The sequence below is a fragment of the Lynx canadensis genome, chromosome C1 (genome assembly GCF_007474595.2).
Source record: "Lynx canadensis isolate LIC74 chromosome C1, mLynCan4.pri.v2, whole genome shotgun sequence".
NCBI classification, from domain to species: Eukaryota; Metazoa; Chordata; class Mammalia; order Carnivora; family Felidae; genus Lynx; species Lynx canadensis.
In genome coordinates this window covers 110639894-110662499 of record NC_044310.1, presented here as the reverse complement: position 1 = coordinate 110662499, position 22606 = coordinate 110639894, and the positions used below count along the sequence as shown (strand labels likewise).

Sequence of the window (22606 nt, the reverse complement as noted above, 5' to 3'; positions counted from 1 at the left end):
GAGGAGAGGAAAGTTTATTGAATTGCTTACTTACACTATTACTTACTATTTATTTTTTCCTTCTTGGTATTCTACGGTTTCTTCTTTTATCATTTCCTTTCTCTTTAAAGAATTTCTTCTATTTGTTCTTTTAGGAGGTCTAGTGACAATTCTCTTAGTCTTCATCTGGGAATGTCTTGATTTCCCCTTCAGTTCTGAAAGATATTTTCACTAGCATAAAATTCTGGGTTGATGGCTCTTCTCTCTCAATCCTTGGAGAATATTGTGCCACTTCCTCCTGGGCTCCATGGTTTCTGATGAGAAATCCAAATCATTTTCTCCCTATAAGTAATGTGTTGTTTCTCTCTTGTTACTTCCAAGATTTTTTTGCCTTTAGTTTTCAGAAGTTTAACCATGATGTATCTTGATGTGAATTTATTTGAATTTATCCTGTTTGAGGTTTGCTGAGCTTGTTTATATCTTTTGTTATGATTATGAACTTTTCAGTTGTTATTTCTCGTAATGCTTTTGCAGCACTATCTCTTTCTTCTTTCTTTCTAGGACTCCAATGACCAAAAAAAAAAAAAAAAAAAAGATACAGTCCCAATGGTGCCTAAGGCTCTGGTCATTTTATTTCAGTCTCTTTTCTCTCTGTTTTTCAGGTTGGGTGATTTTTACTGTTCTATCTTCAAGCTCACTAACTCTTTCCTCCTTTCTCTGTTGCCAAACTGAGGTTTTTTTGTTTTTGTTTTTGTTTTTTAATTTCGTTATTGTATTTTTCAGTTCTAAAAGTTCCATTTGGTTCTACTTTATGTCTTTTACTTCTTTACTAAGACTTTGTATTTTCTCATTTGTTTCAGGTGTGTTTATAATTGCTCATTGAAGCATTTTTTTTTTTTTTTTTTTTAAATTTTTTTTTTTTTTTCAACGTTTTTTTTTTTTATTTTTGGGACAGAGAGAGACAGAGCATGAACGGGGGAGGGGCAGAGAGAGAGGGAGACACAGAATCGGAAACAGGCTCCAGGCTCCGAGCCATCAGCCCAGAGCCTGACGCGGGGCTCGAACTCCCGGACCGCGAGATCGTGACCTGGCTGAAGTCGGACGCTTAACCGACTGCGCCACCCAGGCGCCCCTGAAGCATTTTTATAATGGCTAACTTTTCTGTCCATGTTGGCATATGTTGCTTGTCTTTTCTTATTCAAGTTGCTATTTTCCTTGCTCTTTGTATGATAAGTGATTTTGGACTGAAACATGGACATTTTGGGTATTATATTATAAGAACTCTGGGTCTTGCTTAAACATTCTGTTTTAGCTGGGTTCCTCTGACACTACTGTAGCAGGGAAAAGTAGGGGTGACATCTGTTTACTGTCAGATGAGGGGAGAGTCTAAGTTCTCCACATTGCCTCCATTGACTCTCAAGGCAAGTAGAGGTTCTTTTTACTGCTGGCTGGGAGTGGGAGTTCTGGCTTCCCAGTAGGCCTCCACTGATACCACAGGAGAGTGACATTCTTCCCAAATGGGGATGGTGAAAGGCCTGCCTGTGCACTAGGTCTCCTCTGATACCACTCCAGCATGGAGGGGAGGAGTACCCCATTACTGCCAAGTGGTGGTGGAAGTCCAGAATTCCCCAGGGGTCTCCACCAACACTTTAGCTCCTAGTCTGGGAAATATGAGGTAAAAAGAAAACCTAGAAAAATTACCACTGTGTCCCTCCTTGGATCTGAGATCTCTAGCTAATCTGCCTTCTCCTCTCCACATTTCAGTCTTCTCGTCTTTGTTTTACATTTTAGTTGTAGTTAGCAGGAGATATAAGAAAAAAGTATGTCTGCCCCATACATCTTCTCAGAAGTGATCATCATCGATAACTGATGGTGTTCTTGTTCTTCTACACAATGCAATTAGAAAAGAATATTAAAGAAAAGATAGAAATCAGGGTTTCTCAGCTTCAACTCTGTTGACATTTTGGATTAGATAACTCTTTGTTGTGAGGGGCTGTTCTGGGCATTGTGGGATGTTTAGCAGTATCCCTGACCTCTACTCACAAGACGTCAATAGCACCCTCCTTCCCCATCTCCCAGTCATAACAACTCAAAATGTCTCTAAACATTGCCAAATATGCCTTGGTATAAATACCAGAAAGGAGACAAATTATCTTTATTTTTGATAATTCAATTATTTACTTTGGCCTATATTAGAATCATCTGGGGAGATATTTATACTCTGTGTGTGTATGTATACGAAAAAAATATTAGGTAGATGGATAGATAAATAGATATACAGATATATGTATTTCCCAGAGCCTTCAGCAAAGATTCTGATTTAATTGGACTGGGTAGGGCCTGAGCATCAATAAATATTGAAGTTCTCCAGATGATTTTTAATATGGTTGAGGTCTACTGTCTTAAACCTAAGAAAATATCCTGAAAAACTAATAGAAGGGAAAAGGAAACTCAGATAAGTGTGAGATAAAAGATACATCTATATGCACCAAGCTTGCCTCCCCAGAGGCCAAATTTCAGGTTACCCTCCCAGTGTTCAGCCCACTTTCCTCCCTGCATCAGAGAGCAGTTCGATGGAGCTGCCAGGCTACCAGGGCCTAGGGGGCTGCCCTCCTGCCTTGACTTGCCTCCAGGGAGGAGTCCCAGTCCTGGGATTTCTGACCTGGTTCCTGGCAGACACCTGGGCTACTGGCCAGAGGAACAGGAAGAGTCTGACAAGGAATAAAAAATGAGACAGGACGCCTGGATGGCTCAGTCGGTTAAGCGTCTGACTCTGGCTCAGGTCACGATCTCACAGTTCATGGGTTCGAGCCCTGCGTTGGGCTCTGTGCTGACAGCTTGGAGGCTAGAGCCTGCTTTGGATTCTGTGTTTCCCTCTCTCTCTGCCCCTCCCCTGCTTGTGCTCTGTCTCTCTCTCAAAAATAAAATAACCATTAAAAAAATTTTTTTAAGTTGGAAATGAGTTTTATCCCTAATACAAAGAGTGAGGGAAAATGTCCTGATTGTTCTAAAAACTGCACTGTCCTAATTCACAAAGTCGCATCGTTGGCAGATCTCAGTTCCCAACACGTGTGTCTTTGGCTTATAAAGGCTTCTGAAAAAGAAGTAATATTTACATTCATTCTCCCCAACCTTTCATTATCCCTCTTCCCTTCAAATCATTTTCCCCCCAAAGGGTGTGAAATGTGTGAAGTTGTTACATACATTTGGACTTGCATTCGCCCTTCTAGGAAGGAGTTCCTGAAGCAGAGGCAGGCAGCTGTGACCCTCCAGGCCGGGTGGAGAGGCTACTACAACAGGCGGAACTTCAAGCAGGTGAGAGAATTCACTTGGGAGGCTGCTCCAGCTGAAAGTTCATTCTTGTGAAGGTGAGAGCTCAGGCAGGAGGGATCAGATCACTAACGTGTTACAACAGACCTCAAATGACCAGCTCTCAGCACCCCACACAGTGTCTGTTTAGCATCATTCAGGTCACAGGCTTTCAGGTTTATGGGCTGCACAGTGTCCTTTTGCAGAGTTTGGAGCATCTCCCGAGCTAGAACAAGGTGGCCTGCTCTGAAATCATATGATCGTCTTTTCTCAATTTACAGGCAACAAATAAGTGGATGGATTATTCTCTGTTTCAAGGCCTTCAGATGTTTTTCATAACCACAGGCACTGCTAATAAGTGTCTGTTCAAGAAATGAGCTAGAGCAACCATAACCATGCCCTACTGGGCCTCACTTGACCACTTGCCTTTGTCCTGGGACATGACTATGGTTGAGACACACAGTGGTCACATCAGCAAACCAGGCTCAGGAAACCAGGACCGGATGGGCCGTGACAGGCTACAGTTCTGTGGAGGAGAGCAAAGGCCCCTGATTACTGGGCTGTGGAATGATGCTTTGGGGGCAGAGAAATTCCAAAAGGAGCCTTTGGGTGTCTGGGCAGAAGAGGCTGAAAGGCAGGGAGCAGGGAAGTGACACCAAGATGCACATCCCAGCATTTTGAAATTTGACCCCGGGCCTGCCTGGGTTCTGTGCTCACAGGACATAATGGCAGCTGACATGGATGGAAAGTCTACTTAGAGCCATTGCTCTGCCTGCATCATTGGATTTGTTATTAAATCCACCCCATATGTCAAGAAACTGAGGCATAGAGAAGTTAAGTAATTTTCCCAGGAGCACAGTGAGTAAGCAGTAGAGCTGGGGTTTGGGTGCCGGTCTGCGTGACATCCAAGCGTGTAAGACAAAGCGTGACCCCACACACCTGGCACTCACTGCGTTGGTCTCTGAGAAGCCAACAAGACTCGCCCAGGGACTCAGGGACTGCCATCACCAGAGCATGTTTGCAGCATAGAAATGGGTATTCGCCAATTTATTTCCTCTTTATGTTAAAGATCCCAGAGATTGGCTTGGTGATGCCAGCCATCAGCGTCCACCTGGGGGCGCTAGCTCTTGACAATTTGGCTGACCTGGCTTTAGGTGTGATGAGCAAGGCCTCTGGGACCCCATCACCCACATGACATCCAAACCAGTGCTCTACCCCTGGCCACCAGGAGAGCACTATACTGCTCACGCCGTTCCACAAATGCTTATTTAGCATGTATTTACGTGGCAAGGACTGTTCTAAGTGCTTTGCAAGTAATCACTTATTTAACACGCTTCTACTCATAGGTGTGTAAAATTTTAGCGCTAGTCCTTTGCCCAAAAGCAGAGAACTGTAAAGGTAATTTGCGAGGTCTTCTGGGGCATATGACTTGCTTCTCTTTCTCTGTGTCCCTTTGGGGAGGCGTTCTCTGCACTCTGCCCTGCTGGGCCAGGCCTCACTTTGGATGTACATCCCTCTTGCTTCCGCAGATCCTCCTGGGTTTTGAGCGCCTGCAGGCCATTGCCCGGGGCCTCCTACTGGCCAAGCAGTACCAGATGATGCGGCAGAGGACAGTCCAGCTACAGGCGCTCTGCAGGGGCTACCTCGTGCGCCAGCAAGTCCAAGCCAAGAAAAGGGCGGTGGTGGTCATCCAGGCACATGCCAGAGGCATGGCCGCCCGGCGGAACTTCCGGCAGCAGAAAGCCAATGTAGGTGGCCGCTGTCCTCTTGGGCCGGTGGGGGATGCAGGGAGGGCAGTCAGGAGGGGTGAGTGGCAACATGAGCTTTCACCAGGCACTCCTATCCCCTCCACGTCCAAAGTTATTACTGCAGCATGTGGGACACCTAGGTCCCCCAGGAACACACAGTGGGTGGCATGGGAGAGGCATCGTGTCAACAGGATAGTCTTATGCCTGGAACCTGGAAATTGAGCTTCTTGATCCTCTCCCTTTAGCCCTGGGGATGGTTTCTCAGCAGGACTGGGCCATCCCTGGATGACGTAGGAAACCAGGGCCAAATGAGCCATTGGAGACCACAGCTCCATGGACGAGGTCGAAAGCCCCTAGTGACTGGGCTGTGGCATGACAGGGGACAGAGAAATTCCAAGAGGAATTTGAGTGGGCAGGAGAGGCTGGAGGACAGGGAGCAGGGGAGCCGTGCAAGTTGCTCATCCCTGCATTTTGAAATCTCTCCCTCGTGACCCCCTCTCCTCCAGCCGGCATCTGAGACTCAACCTCTTTCCTCGGAACTGTGATAAGGCAAAGGGCTAGGATGAAGTCCACACCTGCTCTCTAGATGAAAATTAGGTCTGCTGAGTGCATTACTAGTACAGTGGCCGGGACAAGTAAGAGAACAGAGCCTCAGACGTATGAGCAGCAGGCTTCTGCTCCCGTGTGGCCCCAGACGGGCCACAAATCAGCCTCATCTGTGCGCTAGTGAGGATGGGCCCAGGGACCTGCCCTAGTGGAGCCTTGGTGCTCTTTTAGTGAAGGGACCTGGTAGATAGTTAGGTTCTGGGGGCCCCTGGGGTTTGAGGCGGTTGCTCGGGGACCATGTCAGGGTAGGGACAGGCAGGCAGCCCCCGTTCTCTGGACCTCCCATTCTCCATGGGAAATGAAAAGCTCAGGGTGGTTGATCTCTAGTCACACTAGCTATTAAATTCTAGGATTTTATTTATTTTTTATGTTTTATTATTTAATGTTTATTTATTTTTGAGAGGGAGAGAGAGAGTGTGAGCAGGGGAGGGGCAGAGAGAGAGGGAGACACAGAATCCAAAGCGGGCTCCAGGCTCCAGGCTGTCAGCACAGAGACTGATGCAGGGCTTAAACTCACGAACCTGAGTTAATGGATTGAGCCCCCCAGGCGTCCCTGAATTCTAGGATCTTAGAGGAAAACTTATTGATCTGAACGAACAACGTTAGGAGGAGGTTTGGTTGAGTTCTGGAAGGTGCTTGCCTTCACTGGGCCTGTGGTAACCTTTGCCCTGTGGGGCATCTGTGCAGGGACTCCTGGTCCTCCCGGCTAGGAAGCAGAAGAGTCAAGATGCCGTCCCCACCAGGAAGCGCAAGTCCATCTACGACAGTGTCACCGACACCGAGATGGTAGAGCGAGTGTTTGGTTTCCTCCCCTCTGTGATCGGTGGGCAGGAGGGCCAGTCCCCGAGGGACTTCGAGGTAAGATGGGTGCTGTCATTCAGGGGTCTGGCCTGGCAGGGGATAGGAGGGCCACACTTAGTCCCTGACCTCAGCCAGCCTCTAGGCTCACTGAGAAGCCGGGGGTGAGGGGGGTGGGGGGGGCGGATTTCCCACTCGTATGTGACCCCTTTCCCAGAGCACCCTGCAGCTGCCGCTCTGCAGATTGTGACCTGGGGACTGAGGAACACTGAGAACTAATGAACATTGGCAGCAGTGTCTGAGGGAGGAGGAAGCAGGGTGGGAGGAGAGGGCTGGAGTAGAACAGATCCCCCAGGCTCTCACTGCACTGCTTCGGGCCCTGAGACCCAGTGACCCGGGTGCCCCCCTGACCCTGCCCCCAGGTGCTCATGCCTTTCCCCTGAGCACGTACACACACGCATGCACACACGCATGCACACATAGTACACACCAGGCTGTGCAGTAGGGGCAGCTGAGACCACTTCTGCAGGAGGAACAGCCCGCCAGGGGCCCAGTGAGGCAGTGAGGCGGTGGGAGAGGTCTCGGACATGAGGGGGAGTGGATCATGCTGCAGATAGCCAGACACACCTGTTTTGGGGCTCCCTGGCCCCCAGAGACGCGTGCCCTGCCAGCTAGCATCTGAGAGGATGGCTGACCCTTGACCCTCCCTCTCACCGGCACCCAGGATCTGGAAGCAAGGACCCAGAAGCTGCCTGAGGTTGACCTGGACACGGTCCCCATGGTGGAGGAGTACGAGGAGGATGTGGACGGCCTGGCCGAGTACACCTTCCCCAAGTACGCTGCCACCTACTTCCAGAAATCGGCCAGCCACACGCACATCCGGCGGCCCCTCCGATACCCACTGCTCTACCACGAGGATGATGCCGACTGCTCGGTACACAGTGGTTCCCTGGTTTCTAGTGGCTCAGGCCTCCCCCTGGCTGAGAGGGAATGAGGAAGGGGAGGGGTCATCGTGGGCCCAGGACTGTGAGCTGCGTTCTAGTGGAGACCTCTGTCTTGTTTTCCCCAGGCCGCCCTGGCTGTGTGGAGCATCATCCTGAGGTTCATGGGTGACCTGCCCGAGCCAGTGCTTTTGGCCAGGAATGGCCTGCGTGGCAGCTCCATGATGCAGCACCTCCACGACACCCTGGGCGGAGAGAACAGCACCCGGTCTCCACAGCAGCATGGATCCACACAGGTGCCTGGTGTGAGGGGGGCAGGGCAGGGCAGACCCGAGGTGTCCCCCAGGCCTGAGGCCCCACAGAAGCTGGACCCGACTGCTGGCCAGCCATAGGATCCCAAGCTTTGGCTTTTTTCCCTGTGCCTGGTTTCCTCCTTTGCAAATAAGGAGAGTCACAACGGTCTGCAAATAAGGCAGAGTCACTGACTGCTGCCTTTGGGTTTCAAGGTGACCAGCCAGCTGAATATTGGAGAGGAGGCATTTGATCCTGATGGCCCCATCTCAGACCGACCAATGTCCAACCTGGAGAAGGTGCACTTCATTGTGGGTTACGCCATCCTGCGGCCTAACCTCAGGTCAGTCCCCGTGCAAACGACACCCCCATCTAGAACGTCAGGCCCCTTCACTGGCTCTCAGCCCATGGCCACAGCCTCCTCCTTTCCCTGCCTCCTAACACACCCTGTCCTGTCCCTGCTCCCTGTCCTGGAGCCTGCAGCCTGGGTCTGAGTATAGTAGATATTAGAACCTTTAAAGGGTCCTCGACTTCTTCTGTGTCCAGACCCATGGGTAAAAGCCACTTTTAGGAGAATAGATGTATCATGGGGTCATGATTCATTTTATAACAGGCTTTAATGCAGAGCCCTGTCAATGAGCAAATTCCTCATTTATAATATATATATATTGCTTTACAGGAATTGTCTTTTCATATAAATTTTAAGAAATATGTATACTGCTCTCTCAGAGACAGACTACTATATTTTAGGGGTTCATATATTTTAGGTTATTATTTTTTACCAAATTTGGGAATTTCTTGCCATTTGTTTTTCAAATACTTTTTTCTATTTCATTCTCTCTCTCTTTTCCTTTGAATTGTAATTAAACATACGTACGACTCCTTGATATTGTCCCTCAGGTCCCTGAGGATCGGTTCATCTTTCTTTTTTTTTTTTTTTTTTCCTTCTCTGTTCTTTAGACTGGATAATTTCTATTGATCTATCTTTAGATTTACTGATCTTTCTCTTGTCTACCACAATTCTGCTGTTATACCCACGTAACAATTTTTTAATTTCAGATGTTATATTTTTTAGTCCTAGAGTTTGCACTTGGTTCTTTTAATGGTTTCTGTTTCTCTGCCAAGATTTCCTATTCATTCATTCACTATGAGCATGGTGTCTTTTATGTGCTTAAACAGTGATAGGAGTTTTAAAACCTTTTCTGCTGAATCCATTATCTAGGTCATCTTGGGGTCAGTTCCTGTTGACTGCCTTTCCTCTTTTTTTTTTAACTTAAAAAATTTTTTTTAATGTTTTTATTTTATTTTTGAGTGAGACAGAGACAGACTACGAGTGGGAGAGGGGGCAGAGAGGGAGACACAGAATCTGAGGAAGGCTCCAGGCTCCGAGCTGTCAGCACAGAGCCTGATGCAGGGCTCGAACTCACGAACTGCGAGATCATGACCTGAGCTGAAGTCAGATGCTCCACCAATTGAGCCGCCCAGGTGCTCCGACTGCCTTTCCTCTTAAGAATGGTCATGTTTTTCTGTTTCCTCACACATCTAGTATTGGACTGTTATTTCCGCATAATTCTATTACTTTTGGGTTGTATCCTGGACACTGAGGATAATATGTTTAGAGACTCTGGAACCTGTTACATTCTTTCAAAGAGCGTTGGCTTTTGTTCTGACAGGCAATTAACTTGGCCATATTCGAATTCTGTCTCCCTGTGGTGAGTGGCAGATGGAATCCGTGTTCAGTTATTTTAGTCTTTGCTGGGATTCCTGGAGTCTGCCCCACACATGTGTGGGTCAGGAGCCAAGCTGAAATTTGGGAAGATTTTATATGCAAAATTGAGAACTCCTCTGGTTCTCTTCATTCTGGGATTTCCCTTCTCACTTTCAACTACTGTGGACACCCCAGACTCTATCCTCTGGTTGTTTAAGCCAGTAAAGCTGCACGGTTTCTACCCAAGTTTGAGCTGCCTTCGTGACACCAACCTGGCAACTCTTCTAACTTAGTTCCATTGGTAGTACTCCCATGGTTAATCCTCACTGGCCACCACACCTTCCAAGATAGTAGACATGTATAAGCTGTGTCCAAATGAGATGCATTGTGGGTTCTTCAGATACCCCTATTAGCACTTGCACACCGTGCTGTTCTCCAGCTGGGGCTGATGCTCTCTGTGATCCATTGAGACTCCTTCTCAAATCTAGCCCCTAATTGAACATACCACAGCCTATTAGCCCTGGGATCTTCTGAAATGATGGGCTGCCTGCTTGTGTGGGATCCCATCAAGATGCTTGATTCCCAACTTCTTCCACGGCATCCTCTTAGTCAACAGGAAGGCCATCCATGCTCTAACCACCAAGCGCAGCTCTTAGCTCCTAACTGTTCTCTCTCCATCATAGGTGGCTTAGAATTCTCTAGGAGGAAGCAGATCCTAGTCTCTCATTCATGGAGGTCCCTAACTTGTCTCTGAGGCATACAAGTCAAGCACTCTCAAGAACTCTGTCATTGGGCCCATTCCAGTATGCTGGGGTAGGCCAATGGGCTTCTGGGGTTCAGCCTACCTCAGAGAGTGAGAAGGATCTCATCCCTGGTGGAGAGCCCCAATCCTATTAATAGTTCTCCTAGGGTCCCCCCAGCTCCCTGTCACTTGGAGGGAGTGGAGATGGGCCAGAGATGTCTCAACTCCTAGGAAGTGCCTTCCAGGAATCACCTGTCAAATTTTTCTTTTATGCAGCAGATGGAAGGGTAACTGGACAGTTCTGCCATCTTTGATAAATTCTACAAAAATATATCTCTCTAGCATGTTGAGTATTATCATTTGTCCTTGGCTCTGGGGTCTTAGTCAGATTCCAAGACAAAGCAAATGCCCACTCCACATCCAGCCATGCATTCAATAAATGTTTGTTTTTTACGTTTTTATTTAAATTCCAGTTAGTTAACTGAAGTTACAGTGTAATATTAATTTCAGGTGTAGAGTTCAGTGATTCATCACTTACATACAACACCCAGTGCTCATCACAAGTGCCCTCCTTAGTCCCCATGCTAGTTACCCATCCCCTACCCCCACCTCCCCTCCAGCAACCCTCAGGTTGTGCTCTGTAGTTAAGAGTCTGTTTTCTGGTTTGCCTCTCTCTCTCTCTTTTTTTTTTTTTTTACCCCCTCCAGGTACACTTGGTTTGTTTTTTAAATTCCGCATATGAAGGAAGTCATATGGTATTTGTCTTTGACTGACTTATTTCACTTAGCATAATACTCTCTAGCTCCATCCACATTGTGGCAAATGGCAATAAATGTTTATTAAGTACCTGCTCAGGGCCAAGCCTTGGCATGGGGGCTGGGGATGCAGAGGTGAGGGCAATATGTCACCGTCCTTTGGGAGCTTACCCTTTGGTTGGGGAGCGTGGGAGAAGCCAGAGACCCACAATAACTGCTTGTGCTAAGATAGGGGTCCAGTGACTGGTCATAATGCCCTCCAGGGCCAGGTGGAGTGGAAAGGAGGAGGCGGAGATGGGGGGGGCGGGGCGGGGAGAGACAAGGAGGCAGTGGCCAGGGAGATGGTGGCCAGGATTACAGAGTCCTGAAACAGCCTGAGGGGCTGGAACTCCAAGCGGTTTGTAACAGCTGAAGCATGGAGTTTGAATTCAGTTCTAAGAGAAGTAGGGAAAAGTTTTAAGAAAGAGAAGAACTGGGCGCCTGGGTGACTTGTCTGTTAAACATCAGACTTCATCTCAGGTCCTGAGCTCGTGGTTTGTGAGTTCAAGCCCCGCATGGGGCTCTGCTCTGACAGTGTGGAGCCTGCTTCAGATCCTCTGTCTCCCTCTCTCTCTGCCCCTCCCCTGCATGCACACCTGTGAGCTTTCTCTCTCTCTCTCTCTTTCTCTCTCTCTCTCTCAAAAATAAATAAACATTTTTTTTAAAAAAGATGATAGAGGCTTGAGTCAGCAGGAAGGACCCAAGAGCACCCCTTCCCCAGACAAGGCAGAGAGGAGAGGCTCATGAGCTTGTAGTAATGAGAACTGGTCAGCAGGGGAGGAATTGAGGGATTCTCCCTAGAAGTCCCGCTCCTCTCTGTAGTGGGAGGTTGGCTGCATTGGGAGTGGAGTAGGAGGGGGCCTCAAGGTGAGGGAGAAGGTTGGAGATGACTTTGAGGTTGAGGAAAGAACAGATCTGGTTAGGCTGGGCCCCTGAGGGCAGGGCTGTGACCAGAGAGCCCTGGGCACTCCCTGCACCTGCACCCCACCCCCAGGTGGAGGACCACAGTCTTCTGAGCAAGACTGGGTGAGGGAGGGGGCAAAGGCCCGAAGTATGAGGTAGGAGGTGAGGTCCAATGGGAGTGGGCCAGTGGGAGTGCCTGGAGTCTTGGAAAGACATTGGAGGTAGCACAGTCCCAGGAGATGGCAGGGCCCAGGGTGGGCCAGGGGTGTGGCAGGGGAGCCCAGCAAATGCAGTTGGAGGTGAGGGGACTGCAGGTCACTGTGGGGACAAGACCCCACCTGGGGGCACAGAAGGACTTGTGCCCAGGCAGCTGTGTCTCCTCTCCCCACCCAGAGCCAGTGGTGTGTGTCTTTCAGGGATGAGATTTACTGCCAGATCTGCAAGCAGCTGTCGGAGAACTTCAAAATGAGCAGCCTGGCCCGGGGCTGGATCCTGCTCAGCCTTTGCCTCGGCTGCTTCCCACCCTCCGAGAGGTTCATGAAGGTGGGGAGGATGCAGGGCAGGGGCTGGAGGGGGGCAGGTTGTAGCGGGAGCATAGGTTGGCTCTGGGCTCTGAAGCACATCCAGAAATCCCAGCCCCTGGCCGATTCTCTTGCTCCTGCAGGCCAGTGTGGGCAGCAGTGCCTTCTAGGCCTCAGTTTCCCCATCTGTAAAAGAGGACCCTCGACCTGGTTCCTTCCAGCCCTCCTTCAGGGTCTACAGGCCACTCCACTGGGCTCAGGAACCGGGACGGCTCTTCTGAGGAGACAGTGAGGTGGTAGAAGAAACGTGCATTGAAAAGACGAAGATGTTCCGGGAGTGGGCGCCAGCTGGGGACCGGCTGCAGCGTTCTCCCTCTAGTCCTTAGAACTAAACGTGGAGCTGGGGGTTGACAGGTGCTCCCAGGTGTCAGAAGCCCCAGACCTCGCTATTTAATATCCTTTTTGGTTCTGATTATAAAAGTAATATGCAGGAAATGCAGAAAGTCTAAAAAGAAAAGTCCTCTCCGCATCCAGAGGTAACTTCCGTCGATTCTGGCCACTGTAACATACAGCGTCGTACTTGTGATCACACAGTATCACACAGGCATCCCGTCAGGGACAGCAGGAGGCGTGTGCACTGGGCCGCTCCTGACACCAGCAGACTCCTCCAGTCTTTTTGTGAGACAAAACGATTTCCAACACGTTTTATCAAACGTGTTTTAAGTAACGACCCTCCTGCATTTTTCGCTTATCTCCGTAAGAGTCTTCTCAGGGTGTGAACTTTTCCCAGATGCCAACTTTAATGCCATATATCTAGAGCCATCCCAGAGAGTATTTAACATGCTGATGGACATTTAGGGCCCATCTTCCAATTTCTCATCACCATACGCACCAGTTAAAACACAGATATAAAGATCGGTTTGAATTACTGGGTCAAAAAGGATGTGCATTTTTATACCATGCACTATTTAAAACATTGACAAACCGGTCCTCAGAAATGTACCAGTTTACATTCCCTCTCATGGTGTGTGAGAGTACCCAAACAGACCTTTGCCAACACTGAATATTATTATTTTATTTTTTTTCCTGATTTATTGAGGTATAATTGACATATAACCTTGTTTAAATTTAAGGCATACAATATAGTGATTTTATGTAGGAATATGTTGCAAAATTATTACCACAATAAGGGCAGTGAACCCGTTCGTCACCTCACTTAGCTCCAATTGGGGTTATGATTTTTGGAACCTGTGTGGGTAGGAGGTGGAACTGGCCTCTGTCCTAAGTGTCTTCCTCTCCTTCCCTTCCTCGCCCACCAGTATCTGCTGAACTTCATTGGTAAAGGGCCGGCTGGCTACGGGCCCTTCTGTGCAGAGCGCCTGAGACGCACCTATGCCAACGGGGTGCGCACAGAGCCCCCCGCCTGGCTGGAGCTACAGGTAGGGGGCAGCAGGGGCGGGAGACCATCTGTGGGGGTGGTGCCAGCCCCCGTGGTTCCTCCAGCACCTGCCAGCAGGAAGTGTGTCCTCTGGGCCTCTCCATCTCTCATAGTACCTTCTGTGCCTGTGGTCCCTATGCATCACACCTGGGCTCGGCCTCCCCAGGCATGGCCCAGGCTTCAAAAGTGCCCTCCCCACATCTTTAGGGACCTACTAGCTCAAGGAAAAAGTAACTTTTAGCCTTATGGTGTGAATGACTGCTAATTGGGCAAAATATTGCCCCTCCCAAGGGCATCTGCATTTTATTAAGAAGACAGTGATCATTCCAAGGTGGGCATCCTTGGTGGCATTGCTATTTGTGTCATCTGTTTTTGCAGTGTCCTCGGGAAGAGTCATGGAGACACAGGCAGGGTTCAGGGGGCCCATGGGTCCTGGAAGGCACTCACTCCCTGGGCCCTGTGGTACCCTATACCAGGGGTCACCTCCTGCCCCACCCTGCGACACAAGTCCAGGGCCCGCCTCTTCTCCCTCATCTATCTGCTCGGTGCCTGGGCCCTGGAGTTGCACATGAACTTGGAGCAGCTGTGTGGATGTGGTCATACCCTGTTGTACACAGAGAGGAACAGTGGCTTCCACGGACCCAAAATGTCTCAGAGTTCAGGACTTTGAGATTTCCAAGAGCTTTTCTGACCTTCTGTGATTCTGAGCCACTTAACCTCACCAAAGCTCAGGGTTCTCATGTTAAAATGGGACCTTCTGCCTGCAGGCTGCACTCCATAGACCACTGAGGCAGACTTGGAGAAGCACACAAACTAGTGGACACACCGGACAACATTGCCCTTGCCCTGGCCAGGTCTATCAGTTCGGCAGCGAGCATCTGCTGGCCAGAACTTTAACTCTGTGCCGAGCCGGCTGGGGCTGCAGCAGGCCTGGTGCTCAGGAGCCCACAGGGATGGGCCAACAGGGGCTTGGGGACAGGAGGGATGGTGAGTTGGTCTCCAGGACCGAGGACCTGAGTCTTCATCTGTCCCCAGGCAGTCAAGTCCAAGAAGCACATCCCAATCCACGTCATCTTGGTGACTGGGGAGAGCCTGATTGTCATGGTCGACTCTGCCTCGACGTCTCGGGAAGTCTGCCTGCACATTGCCCACAGGCAGGGCCTCAGTGACCACGTGGGCTTTTCTCTCCAGGTTGCCGTGTACAACAAGGTACTGCCAGCTGTCCTGACCATCCCCCACCTCCCTCATACACCCAGGCCAGCTCAAGCCCTCACACCATGTCACCCTGGCCACTCCTGCCCCTACCAGATGCCAAACACACACACACACACACACACACACACACACACACACACATTTTGTAGGTCCCCTGCCACACCTGAGCAGCCCACACATAGACCAGGCACTCACACATCCTACTCCAGCCCCCCTTGTACCAGAGAGCCAGACTCCTGTGCCCGAGAATTGGAGGGTCACACCAACACAGTCCTACCTGAACCTCATATCATCTCCCGGCCAGAGTCTCTCACACCCATGCCCACAGCCTCTGACTCAGACACACTCAGGCCGACCAACCAATCCAACCAACCAGCCCTAGCACGCCAGCCTTGGGCATCAATCCCTGCCTGCTTTGGGAGGGGGCCGGTAGGGAGGCGTGTTTCAGAGTGACAGGCAGGCCATGCCCCCATGTGGAAAAACCCCTCAGGCTCTCAGAGGACCAGCTGAGCACACCTTTCCACCCACGTGTCCTGAGGGTGTCCCCACAAGGCCTGGCACACAGCAGTTGCTAACCCCCACTACCCCTAATTCTGGCCTCAGTTCTGGTCCCTGGGCAGCGGGCGCGACCACGTGATGGATGCGGTGGCCCAGTGTGAGCAGCTGGCCCGGGAGAGGGGCGAGAACGAGCGCCAGTCACCCTGGCGCATCTACTTCCGGAAGGAGTTCTTCACCCCCTGGCACAACTCCCAGGAGGACTCCATCAGTACCCAGCTCATTTACCGCCAAATCCTGCACGGGGTTTGGTCTGGAGAGTACAGCTTCGAGAAGGTGAGGGGACACCATAGGTACCAGGGCCCCGTGACGGAACCATCAGACAGCCTAGAGAAGCACCATATTCCAGGGCAGGCCTGGGCTGTGGCCTGCAGGGAGGACCCCGTGGAAGAGTATGTGGGGATATGGAGAAGCAGAAGGCAGACTCCAGGAACAGGCTCTCGGAGTGCAAGTCCCCGGGCCCCTCTGTGGGGTGTGCAGCTGTCCCCTCCCAGCCCGGCCCCCATTTCCTCCTCCCTTGGACCACAGGTTTGCTCAGGCCTCTGAGCTCCTTTGCCCCAGCAGCAGGCAGGGGAGGCCTCCCATTGGCCTCAGGCCCGCCTGGCTTCACCACGGTGGCTATTTGTGGGGCAGCAGGAAGGCGGCCTTACTGCCCTAGTGCTCAAGATCGAGGCCCACCTCTGCCTCATCCTGACAGTGGGACCTTGGAATATTATGTCACCTCTGAGGCTCAGGCCCTCTGGAAAGTGCAGAGAGGAGCGAGGGCTCTTTGTATGGTTGCAGGAACCCAGGGAGGGGAGTCGTGTGACCTTCCTGTGCCTGAGTCAGGAGGACCCTGCTCTGAGGCCTGCAGCAACCCTGGAGGCCTGCCTGCAATGGAGCAGTGGGCAAGAAGAGGCAGGGACAGGACAGAAAGGCCCCAGAGATCCTGGCAGTTGGGTGGCTCTGCAAGGTTTGGTCTCCCGGAGAGAACAGGGCTGCCCGGTTCCCGTAGAGCCCTGGGGACAGGGGACCCTGCCCAGTGCTGGGCCATGCTGGTGCCTTATACGGGATCCTGCCCAAATGAATCCTTGCAGACACCCCAGGGAAGCCACTGGTGACAAGTGAGCACTGGCTAAGACAGGGTAGAGGCCTTGCCCACATTTACCCTACTCAGACAGCAATGTTAGGGCTCCCCATGTTAGGGTCCCAATGTTAGGGTCCCCCCTCCCCAAGCCTCAGGGCTCCCTCCCCCCACACTCACTGCCTACCTGAGGGTTGGGAGAGTGGCATGGGAGAGGGAGGGTCACCCCTTGTTCTCAGGCAGAGGGCCTGCAGGGCTCAGGCCAAGGCTGCTGGGAAGTTACAGCTGCCAGCAGGACAGCTGGCCTACTGGGGCCCAGTTGGCACACCGGGGTTCCAGTGTGTTGGGGAAGGGATAGGTCCCGCCCAACACAGGTAACAGGATGGGGCGCTCACATTCCTGGTTCTCACCCGGATGTTTGCAGCGAGAGCTGGGGCACGGCGGGGGCATCCTGCAGGAGGCCATGCCTCCCCACTTGCAGCCACGTTTTCTCCCGGCCCGTGCAGGAGGAAGAGTTGCTGCAGCTGCTGGCCCGGCACTGCTACGTGCGGCTCGGCGCCTCCCTGCGGAGCGAGGCCGTCCAGGAGCTGCTGCCCAGCTGCGTCCCCTCCAGGCTGTACAAGACCAAGCCACCGGAGAAGTGGGCCAGCCTCGTCACCGCCGCCCACGCCAAGGTCAGCCTCGACGGAGCCTGGGCACACGGGCGTGCGGCCTCCTTCGGAGCCAAGGGGGGTGCGGCGTGTAAAGGGTTGGAGGCCCCCGCAGGACAGCGGGAGACCTTGACTCCCAGTGAGCTGGCTGCTTCTCTCGAGGGCGGAGTCATCCTCTCGAGTCGGCTCCCGATCACAGACCCACCCCACTGGCCCTGCCCCCTTCCAGATGGCGTCTCAAGGGCGTCGGGGAAGCTCCCGCCCACGCTCCTGTCCACTGCAGCCTCCACCTCTGGCACAGATGGGCGTCCGCAGCTGCCAAGCGCACGCTGCGCCCGCGCCCTGGGTGCAGGCCCTGCACGGCGGGGAGGGCTGCGTCTTCTACCCCCGCCCTTCGGCCTGCTCCATGTGGACGGGTCTCCTCCTGGGGGCTCACGCCTCCAACTTCCCCACAACACACAGGATCACCCACACCGGTGCGGGTTTCCGCGGCTCCCTGAACATCACCCCACGAGGGGACAGCAAAGACACACCATCTGATTCACAGTCCTCCTGCTGTCCCCTCTCTCCAGCACCAACAGGGACAGCCCTCCCCAAACCTGCCCCCCATCAAAGCCTCCTTCCTTCCAGGGTGCCGGGCTGGGCAGCGTGGCCTGAGGACACCACTCGCTGTCGCTGTCGCTGCCGCTGCCGCTGCAGGAGAGCTATGCATGGATGGGGGGGGGGGGAACTGCCCTTTGGTTAATTTCTGCGTCCACCTCAATTATCCCTGTGGCACTATAGACCAAGAAAGGGCAGGACAGGGAACAGGGAAGAAGGCAGCACAATGCCTGCTTCTTAGGGGCTGACAGCCCAGCGGCAGGGACATGAGCCCCAGGTGGGTTCAGGCAGCAGGGGCCCTTCAAGTTCAGAGACGGGTGGTGAGCATGGCCAAGCCACATAATCTCGGCAGGAAAGGGAGGCAGGTCCCCCAAGTGGGCCCATGGACAAGGGTCCTGTGCACTTGTGGTTTGGGAAGTGCAGCTTGCCCTGTCCTGCTCTTTAGGGATTCACGGTGCATAGCTATTTATGAAAGGCTCTGACAAGTCCTGCCTTAGAGAAGCCTGATAGTTTTACCGACATTTCCCAGACATATTTGACCACAGAACCTAAAGGTTTAGCATCTTTTGGAAACAGTTCTTGGTGATAGGAATTTGGGGAAGCAAAGCCCACTTGGTGGTTTTTGGTGTTTCCCAGCTTGAGTGAATGTGTTTGCAGGAGAGAGGTCATGGGCTTTTAGTGCTCATATGAGGGAAGGACCAGAGGCTTACACGAACCCAAATGAACATGAGTAAGAAGTGGCTTTGTAGTTTAGGAAGGGAGAGTTGGGATGAGGATAAAGAATTAGGAAATGTTACCCAACCACTTTTTTCCAAAGTAAACATACTGACTTTTTTCGTTACACCACTTAAAACATGTACGTTACCAAATGCATTAAAAAATACAGACATGTACAAACAGAAAAGTGAAATCACCAATAATTTATCAATGACATCATCATTCTTAGCATTGTGGGATAGATTCTTCCAGACTATATTCATGGGTACACCACTGAGAAATGAATATGATTAGAGAGAAGTAATACACCTTTAAAAGAATAAACATAGGCTTATATGGCAACTGCTTCTTCACTTAGCCACATAGCAAGGGGCCATATTTCCATGTCTCAAAATACTAATCTTCATACTCTTTTCCCTTTTTTTCTCTTTTCCTTCATGTTCATCTTTAATGGCTGCATAGTACTAAAGTAATGCATTATAATTTACTGATTCCTGTTGATGAATGTTAAGGTCATTCCCCATTTTTCATTATTATTTTTTTTTACAGAAGTCACTTTTTTTTAAGTTTATTTATTTTGAGAGAGAGAGAGAGAGAGCACATGCACATGTGAGTGGGGGAGGGGAGAGAGAGAGAGAGAGAGAGAGAGAGAGAGAATCTGAAGCAGACTCTGTGCTGTCAGCATGGTCTGACGCAGGTCTCAATCCCATGAACTATGAGATCATGACCTGAGTGGAAATCAAGAGTTGGATGCTTAATCTACTGAGTCACCCAGGCTTCCCCCCTCCAACCACTTTTCATTTTTAATTTTTAATGAACCACTTTGTAGTTTTATATACTTGATGGTATATAAACTTTTATATACTTGATGGTTATTCGCCACGATAAGTTCTCGGCAGGGGATCTCAGAGGGTATGAACATTCTAAGGTGCTTGATACTGTGGCATGTTGCCAGATCACCCTTCAGATATGAGGCTTGGATTTACATTCCACAATCCAGGGTATGAATGGTACCCAACCACTTTTTTAAACTAGCAACAAGAGAAATAACATTTTATTCGACCAATAGTAAAAAGAAAGTTCAGCTGGACACTGTAGCCAGCTACCGACACAGAGCAGTGGAGACAGGAAGAGGAGAGGGAAAGGGTGGAGAAGAAGTTGAGAAAGAGGGAGGGAGGAACGTGGACTGGGGGCAAGTTGACACGATCTCTGAGAGGTGGCTCCCAGATAGGCAGCAGAGCTCTAGAGAAGACAGACAGGGAGAGGTCCCAAGGGCACGGAGACACGCCAAGACAGGCCTCCCGCACGAAGTGAGACACAGGCCCATCAGGCACATGTTGGCGGGAGCAGGCCCACCTCAGCCTTCCATGCCTGACCTATGGCCCTCTGGCGCCCTGATGCCCAAGAGGGGCAAGCCTTTTTCCATTCTCAAAACCACCTGTGAAATGGGGCACCTGGGTAGCTCAGTGGGTTAAGCAACCGACTTTGGTTCAGGTCATGATCTTGCAGTTTGTGAGTTCAAGCCCCGCGTCGGACTCTATGCTGACAGCTCAGAGCCTGGAGCCTACTTCAGATTCTGTGTCTCCCCCTCTTTCTACCCCTGCCCTGCTCACGCTCTGTGTCTCTCTGTCTCTCAATAATAAACGTTAAAAAAAAAATTTTTTTTTAAAAACACCCTTGAAAGGTCCTCTGCCAGGACGGGTGAAGTAGGGCTGTGCCCGCCTCCCCAGCAGCCTTCACTGGCACTGGCCTTTCTTAGAGGCTTCACAGAACAATCCAGCAAATGAGCACCATGACACCAGGCCCCTGATTCAATAAGGGGAAGCCGGGGTTGCGTGACTAAGAGATAAGTGACGGAGGTGACCCATTGTGTCTGCCCCTGCAGGCGCAGTACACCCAGAAGCAGGCAAAGCCGCTGGCCGTGCAGGAGCAGGTGGTGGAGGCCGCCCGCCTGCAGTGGCCACTGCTCTTCTCCAGGCTCTTTGAGCTCACCATACTGTCTGGTAAGGGGGCCTGATGGAGGGGAAGGGGGTGCAGGCAGAGCCCCCCCACCCCCTGGGGCAAGCCTAAGCTTCACGACCCTGTCCTCCCCGGCCAGGCCCCCGACTGCCCAAGACTCAGCTGATCTTGGCTGTCAACTGGAAGGGGATGTACTTCATGGACAAGAAGGAGAAGATGCTCCTAGAACTCTCTTTCCCAGAGGTCATGAGTCTGATCACCAACAGGTGGGTATCCCAAGGGAAGATGCCCCAAATCTCTTTCCTCACAACCTTAGTTGGTCCTTGGGGGCTCCGGGAGAGACAGGGAGAGAGGGAGGCACATGTCCCTGGGTGCCCGGCTAGAGCACAGGGGTGACTATGGACATGTGCAGCGTGGTGGCCACTGGACTCGGGACCCCACCCTGTCCTGCTGCTGGGCCAGTACTGCCCGCTAAGTACTGCATCTGCGAGTGAGGCATTGTTCTCTCAGGCTTCTCTTGAAACCCAGATCCACCTGGAAGGGGGCACAGAAGCTTGTAGCCTTTTGGGTGTGCATTCACTTACAGGCTGCCCCTTCTCATGGGCGAGAACTGGTCACACGGAAGGTGCGGCCCATCCAAGAGAGGAAGTGAGGCCAGGGGCTGGGTGTGTGGCAGGGTGGCCGTGCAGGCCAGGCTGGGCCTCGGGCCCCCCCACCCCCACGGCTCTGCATGGCTCTCATCTTCTGAGAATACCCCCAGCCCTTTGGGAAGGCCTGCCTGTGCCCCGCCAGGGCCCCTTGGTTAAAGCATACCCCAGTGTGCCGTGACCATCATTATTGTTACCCGTGTGCGGGGCACACAGTGGCCACCACTTACTCAGGCTGACCGTGCGGGGTGCCCATCCCCACGACATCACCCACTCTGCAGATGAATAAAGTAAGACATGGGAGGCTGAGTAGCTGGCCCAAGCTCACCAAGACTGGTGCCCCATTTCAACTCCAATGTTCTTTGCCATGTCCCTGTGGTGGCCCTATGCACCAACCACCTCACTGCCCACTCAGAGCCGAGCCCAGAGGCTCACTGCCTTTGAAGCCTAAAGGACCCTGAGCTCTGGGTGTCTTTTGCCCACTGCACGCAGTGGTCCCTCGGCTCAGACTTTGGTTCTGGCCAAGTCGTCTGTAACGAGGCAGGGGGGGCCTCTGAGGCAGCTGGGGGCTGGAGTGGGAAGGGTGGAAGAGGCCAGCAGTCATGTCGTACCCTTTGTCCCCTCAGGGAGGCCCAGGGTGGGCAGAGGCTGTTACTGTCCACATTGCACCAAGAGGAGTACGAATTCATGTCCCCCAGCAGTGTGGCCATCGCTGAGCTGGTGGCCCTGTTCCTGGAGGGCTTGAAGGAGAGGTCCGTGTTCGCCATGGCCCTGCAGGACAGGAAGGCCACAGGTGCCCAGCCAGGCGGGAGCAGGGTGTGGTGAGGGGGCCAATGCTGTGGTCTGGGGGAAGGTGGCTGGCTCATCCCCATGTCTCAGCGGCCATACAGCAGGGCTCCGGGAGGGACCCGAGCAGAGAGAGAGAGACAGAGGGCTAGAAAGCACGGTTGGGGACAGCTTTGGGCAAAGCCCTCCCTTGTACAAAATGAGGGGCTTAAGGAGGTGGTCTAGTTGAGGGGCAGCTAGTTGAGGACTGGACACTGTAGGAAGCTCAGGAAAGGGTCCACATCCTCCACCCTGCAAAGAACGGCCCAGCCACCAGTCTGACCTTTCAACACCCCACAGCCACGCTGTTATCCCACTTACAGACCGAACCAGAGGCTCGGACAAGGGAAGCAACTTGTCCAGGGTCATAGCTCAGGGGTGGGGGACCGAGCCCTGGCAGTCTAGTTGTTGGCCCACCTTTCCTGCAAGCCAGCACTCCAGCAAGAGCAGAGCACTCCTGGGAGTTGGGAGGGAGTACGGAGGCTCCCTCGGATGGAGAGGAAGGGACTGTGCATCCGGGTCTTACAGCAGGAAAAAGTGCCCAGAAACATTATCCCTTTTGCCCATTCTATCCCCACAACTGCCCAAGAGGGAGGG

General features: G+C 51.9%; 1 protein-coding gene across 1 annotated transcript in view; it reads left to right on the top strand.

Moving 5' to 3' along the window:
* Window positions 1-22606, top strand: part of MYO7B (myosin VIIB) — an 85541-nt gene that overhangs the window by 54293 nt on the left and 8642 nt on the right. Inside the window, exons 20-33 of the mRNA XM_030327448.1 lie at window positions 3210-3294; window positions 4818-5036; window positions 6330-6500; window positions 7165-7374; window positions 7510-7677; window positions 7888-8015; window positions 12236-12362; window positions 13660-13779; window positions 14814-14987; window positions 15597-15824; window positions 17118-17285; window positions 20464-20581; window positions 20677-20803; window positions 21811-21977. Of these exons, the coding sequence (XP_030183308.1) occupies window positions 3210-3294; window positions 4818-5036; window positions 6330-6500; window positions 7165-7374; window positions 7510-7677; window positions 7888-8015; window positions 12236-12362; window positions 13660-13779; window positions 14814-14987; window positions 15597-15824; window positions 17118-17285; window positions 20464-20581; window positions 20677-20803; window positions 21811-21977 (2210 nt within the window). The remainder of the gene's footprint in view (window positions 1-3209; window positions 3295-4817; window positions 5037-6329; window positions 6501-7164; window positions 7375-7509; window positions 7678-7887; window positions 8016-12235; window positions 12363-13659; window positions 13780-14813; window positions 14988-15596; window positions 15825-17117; window positions 17286-20463; window positions 20582-20676; window positions 20804-21810; window positions 21978-22606) is intronic.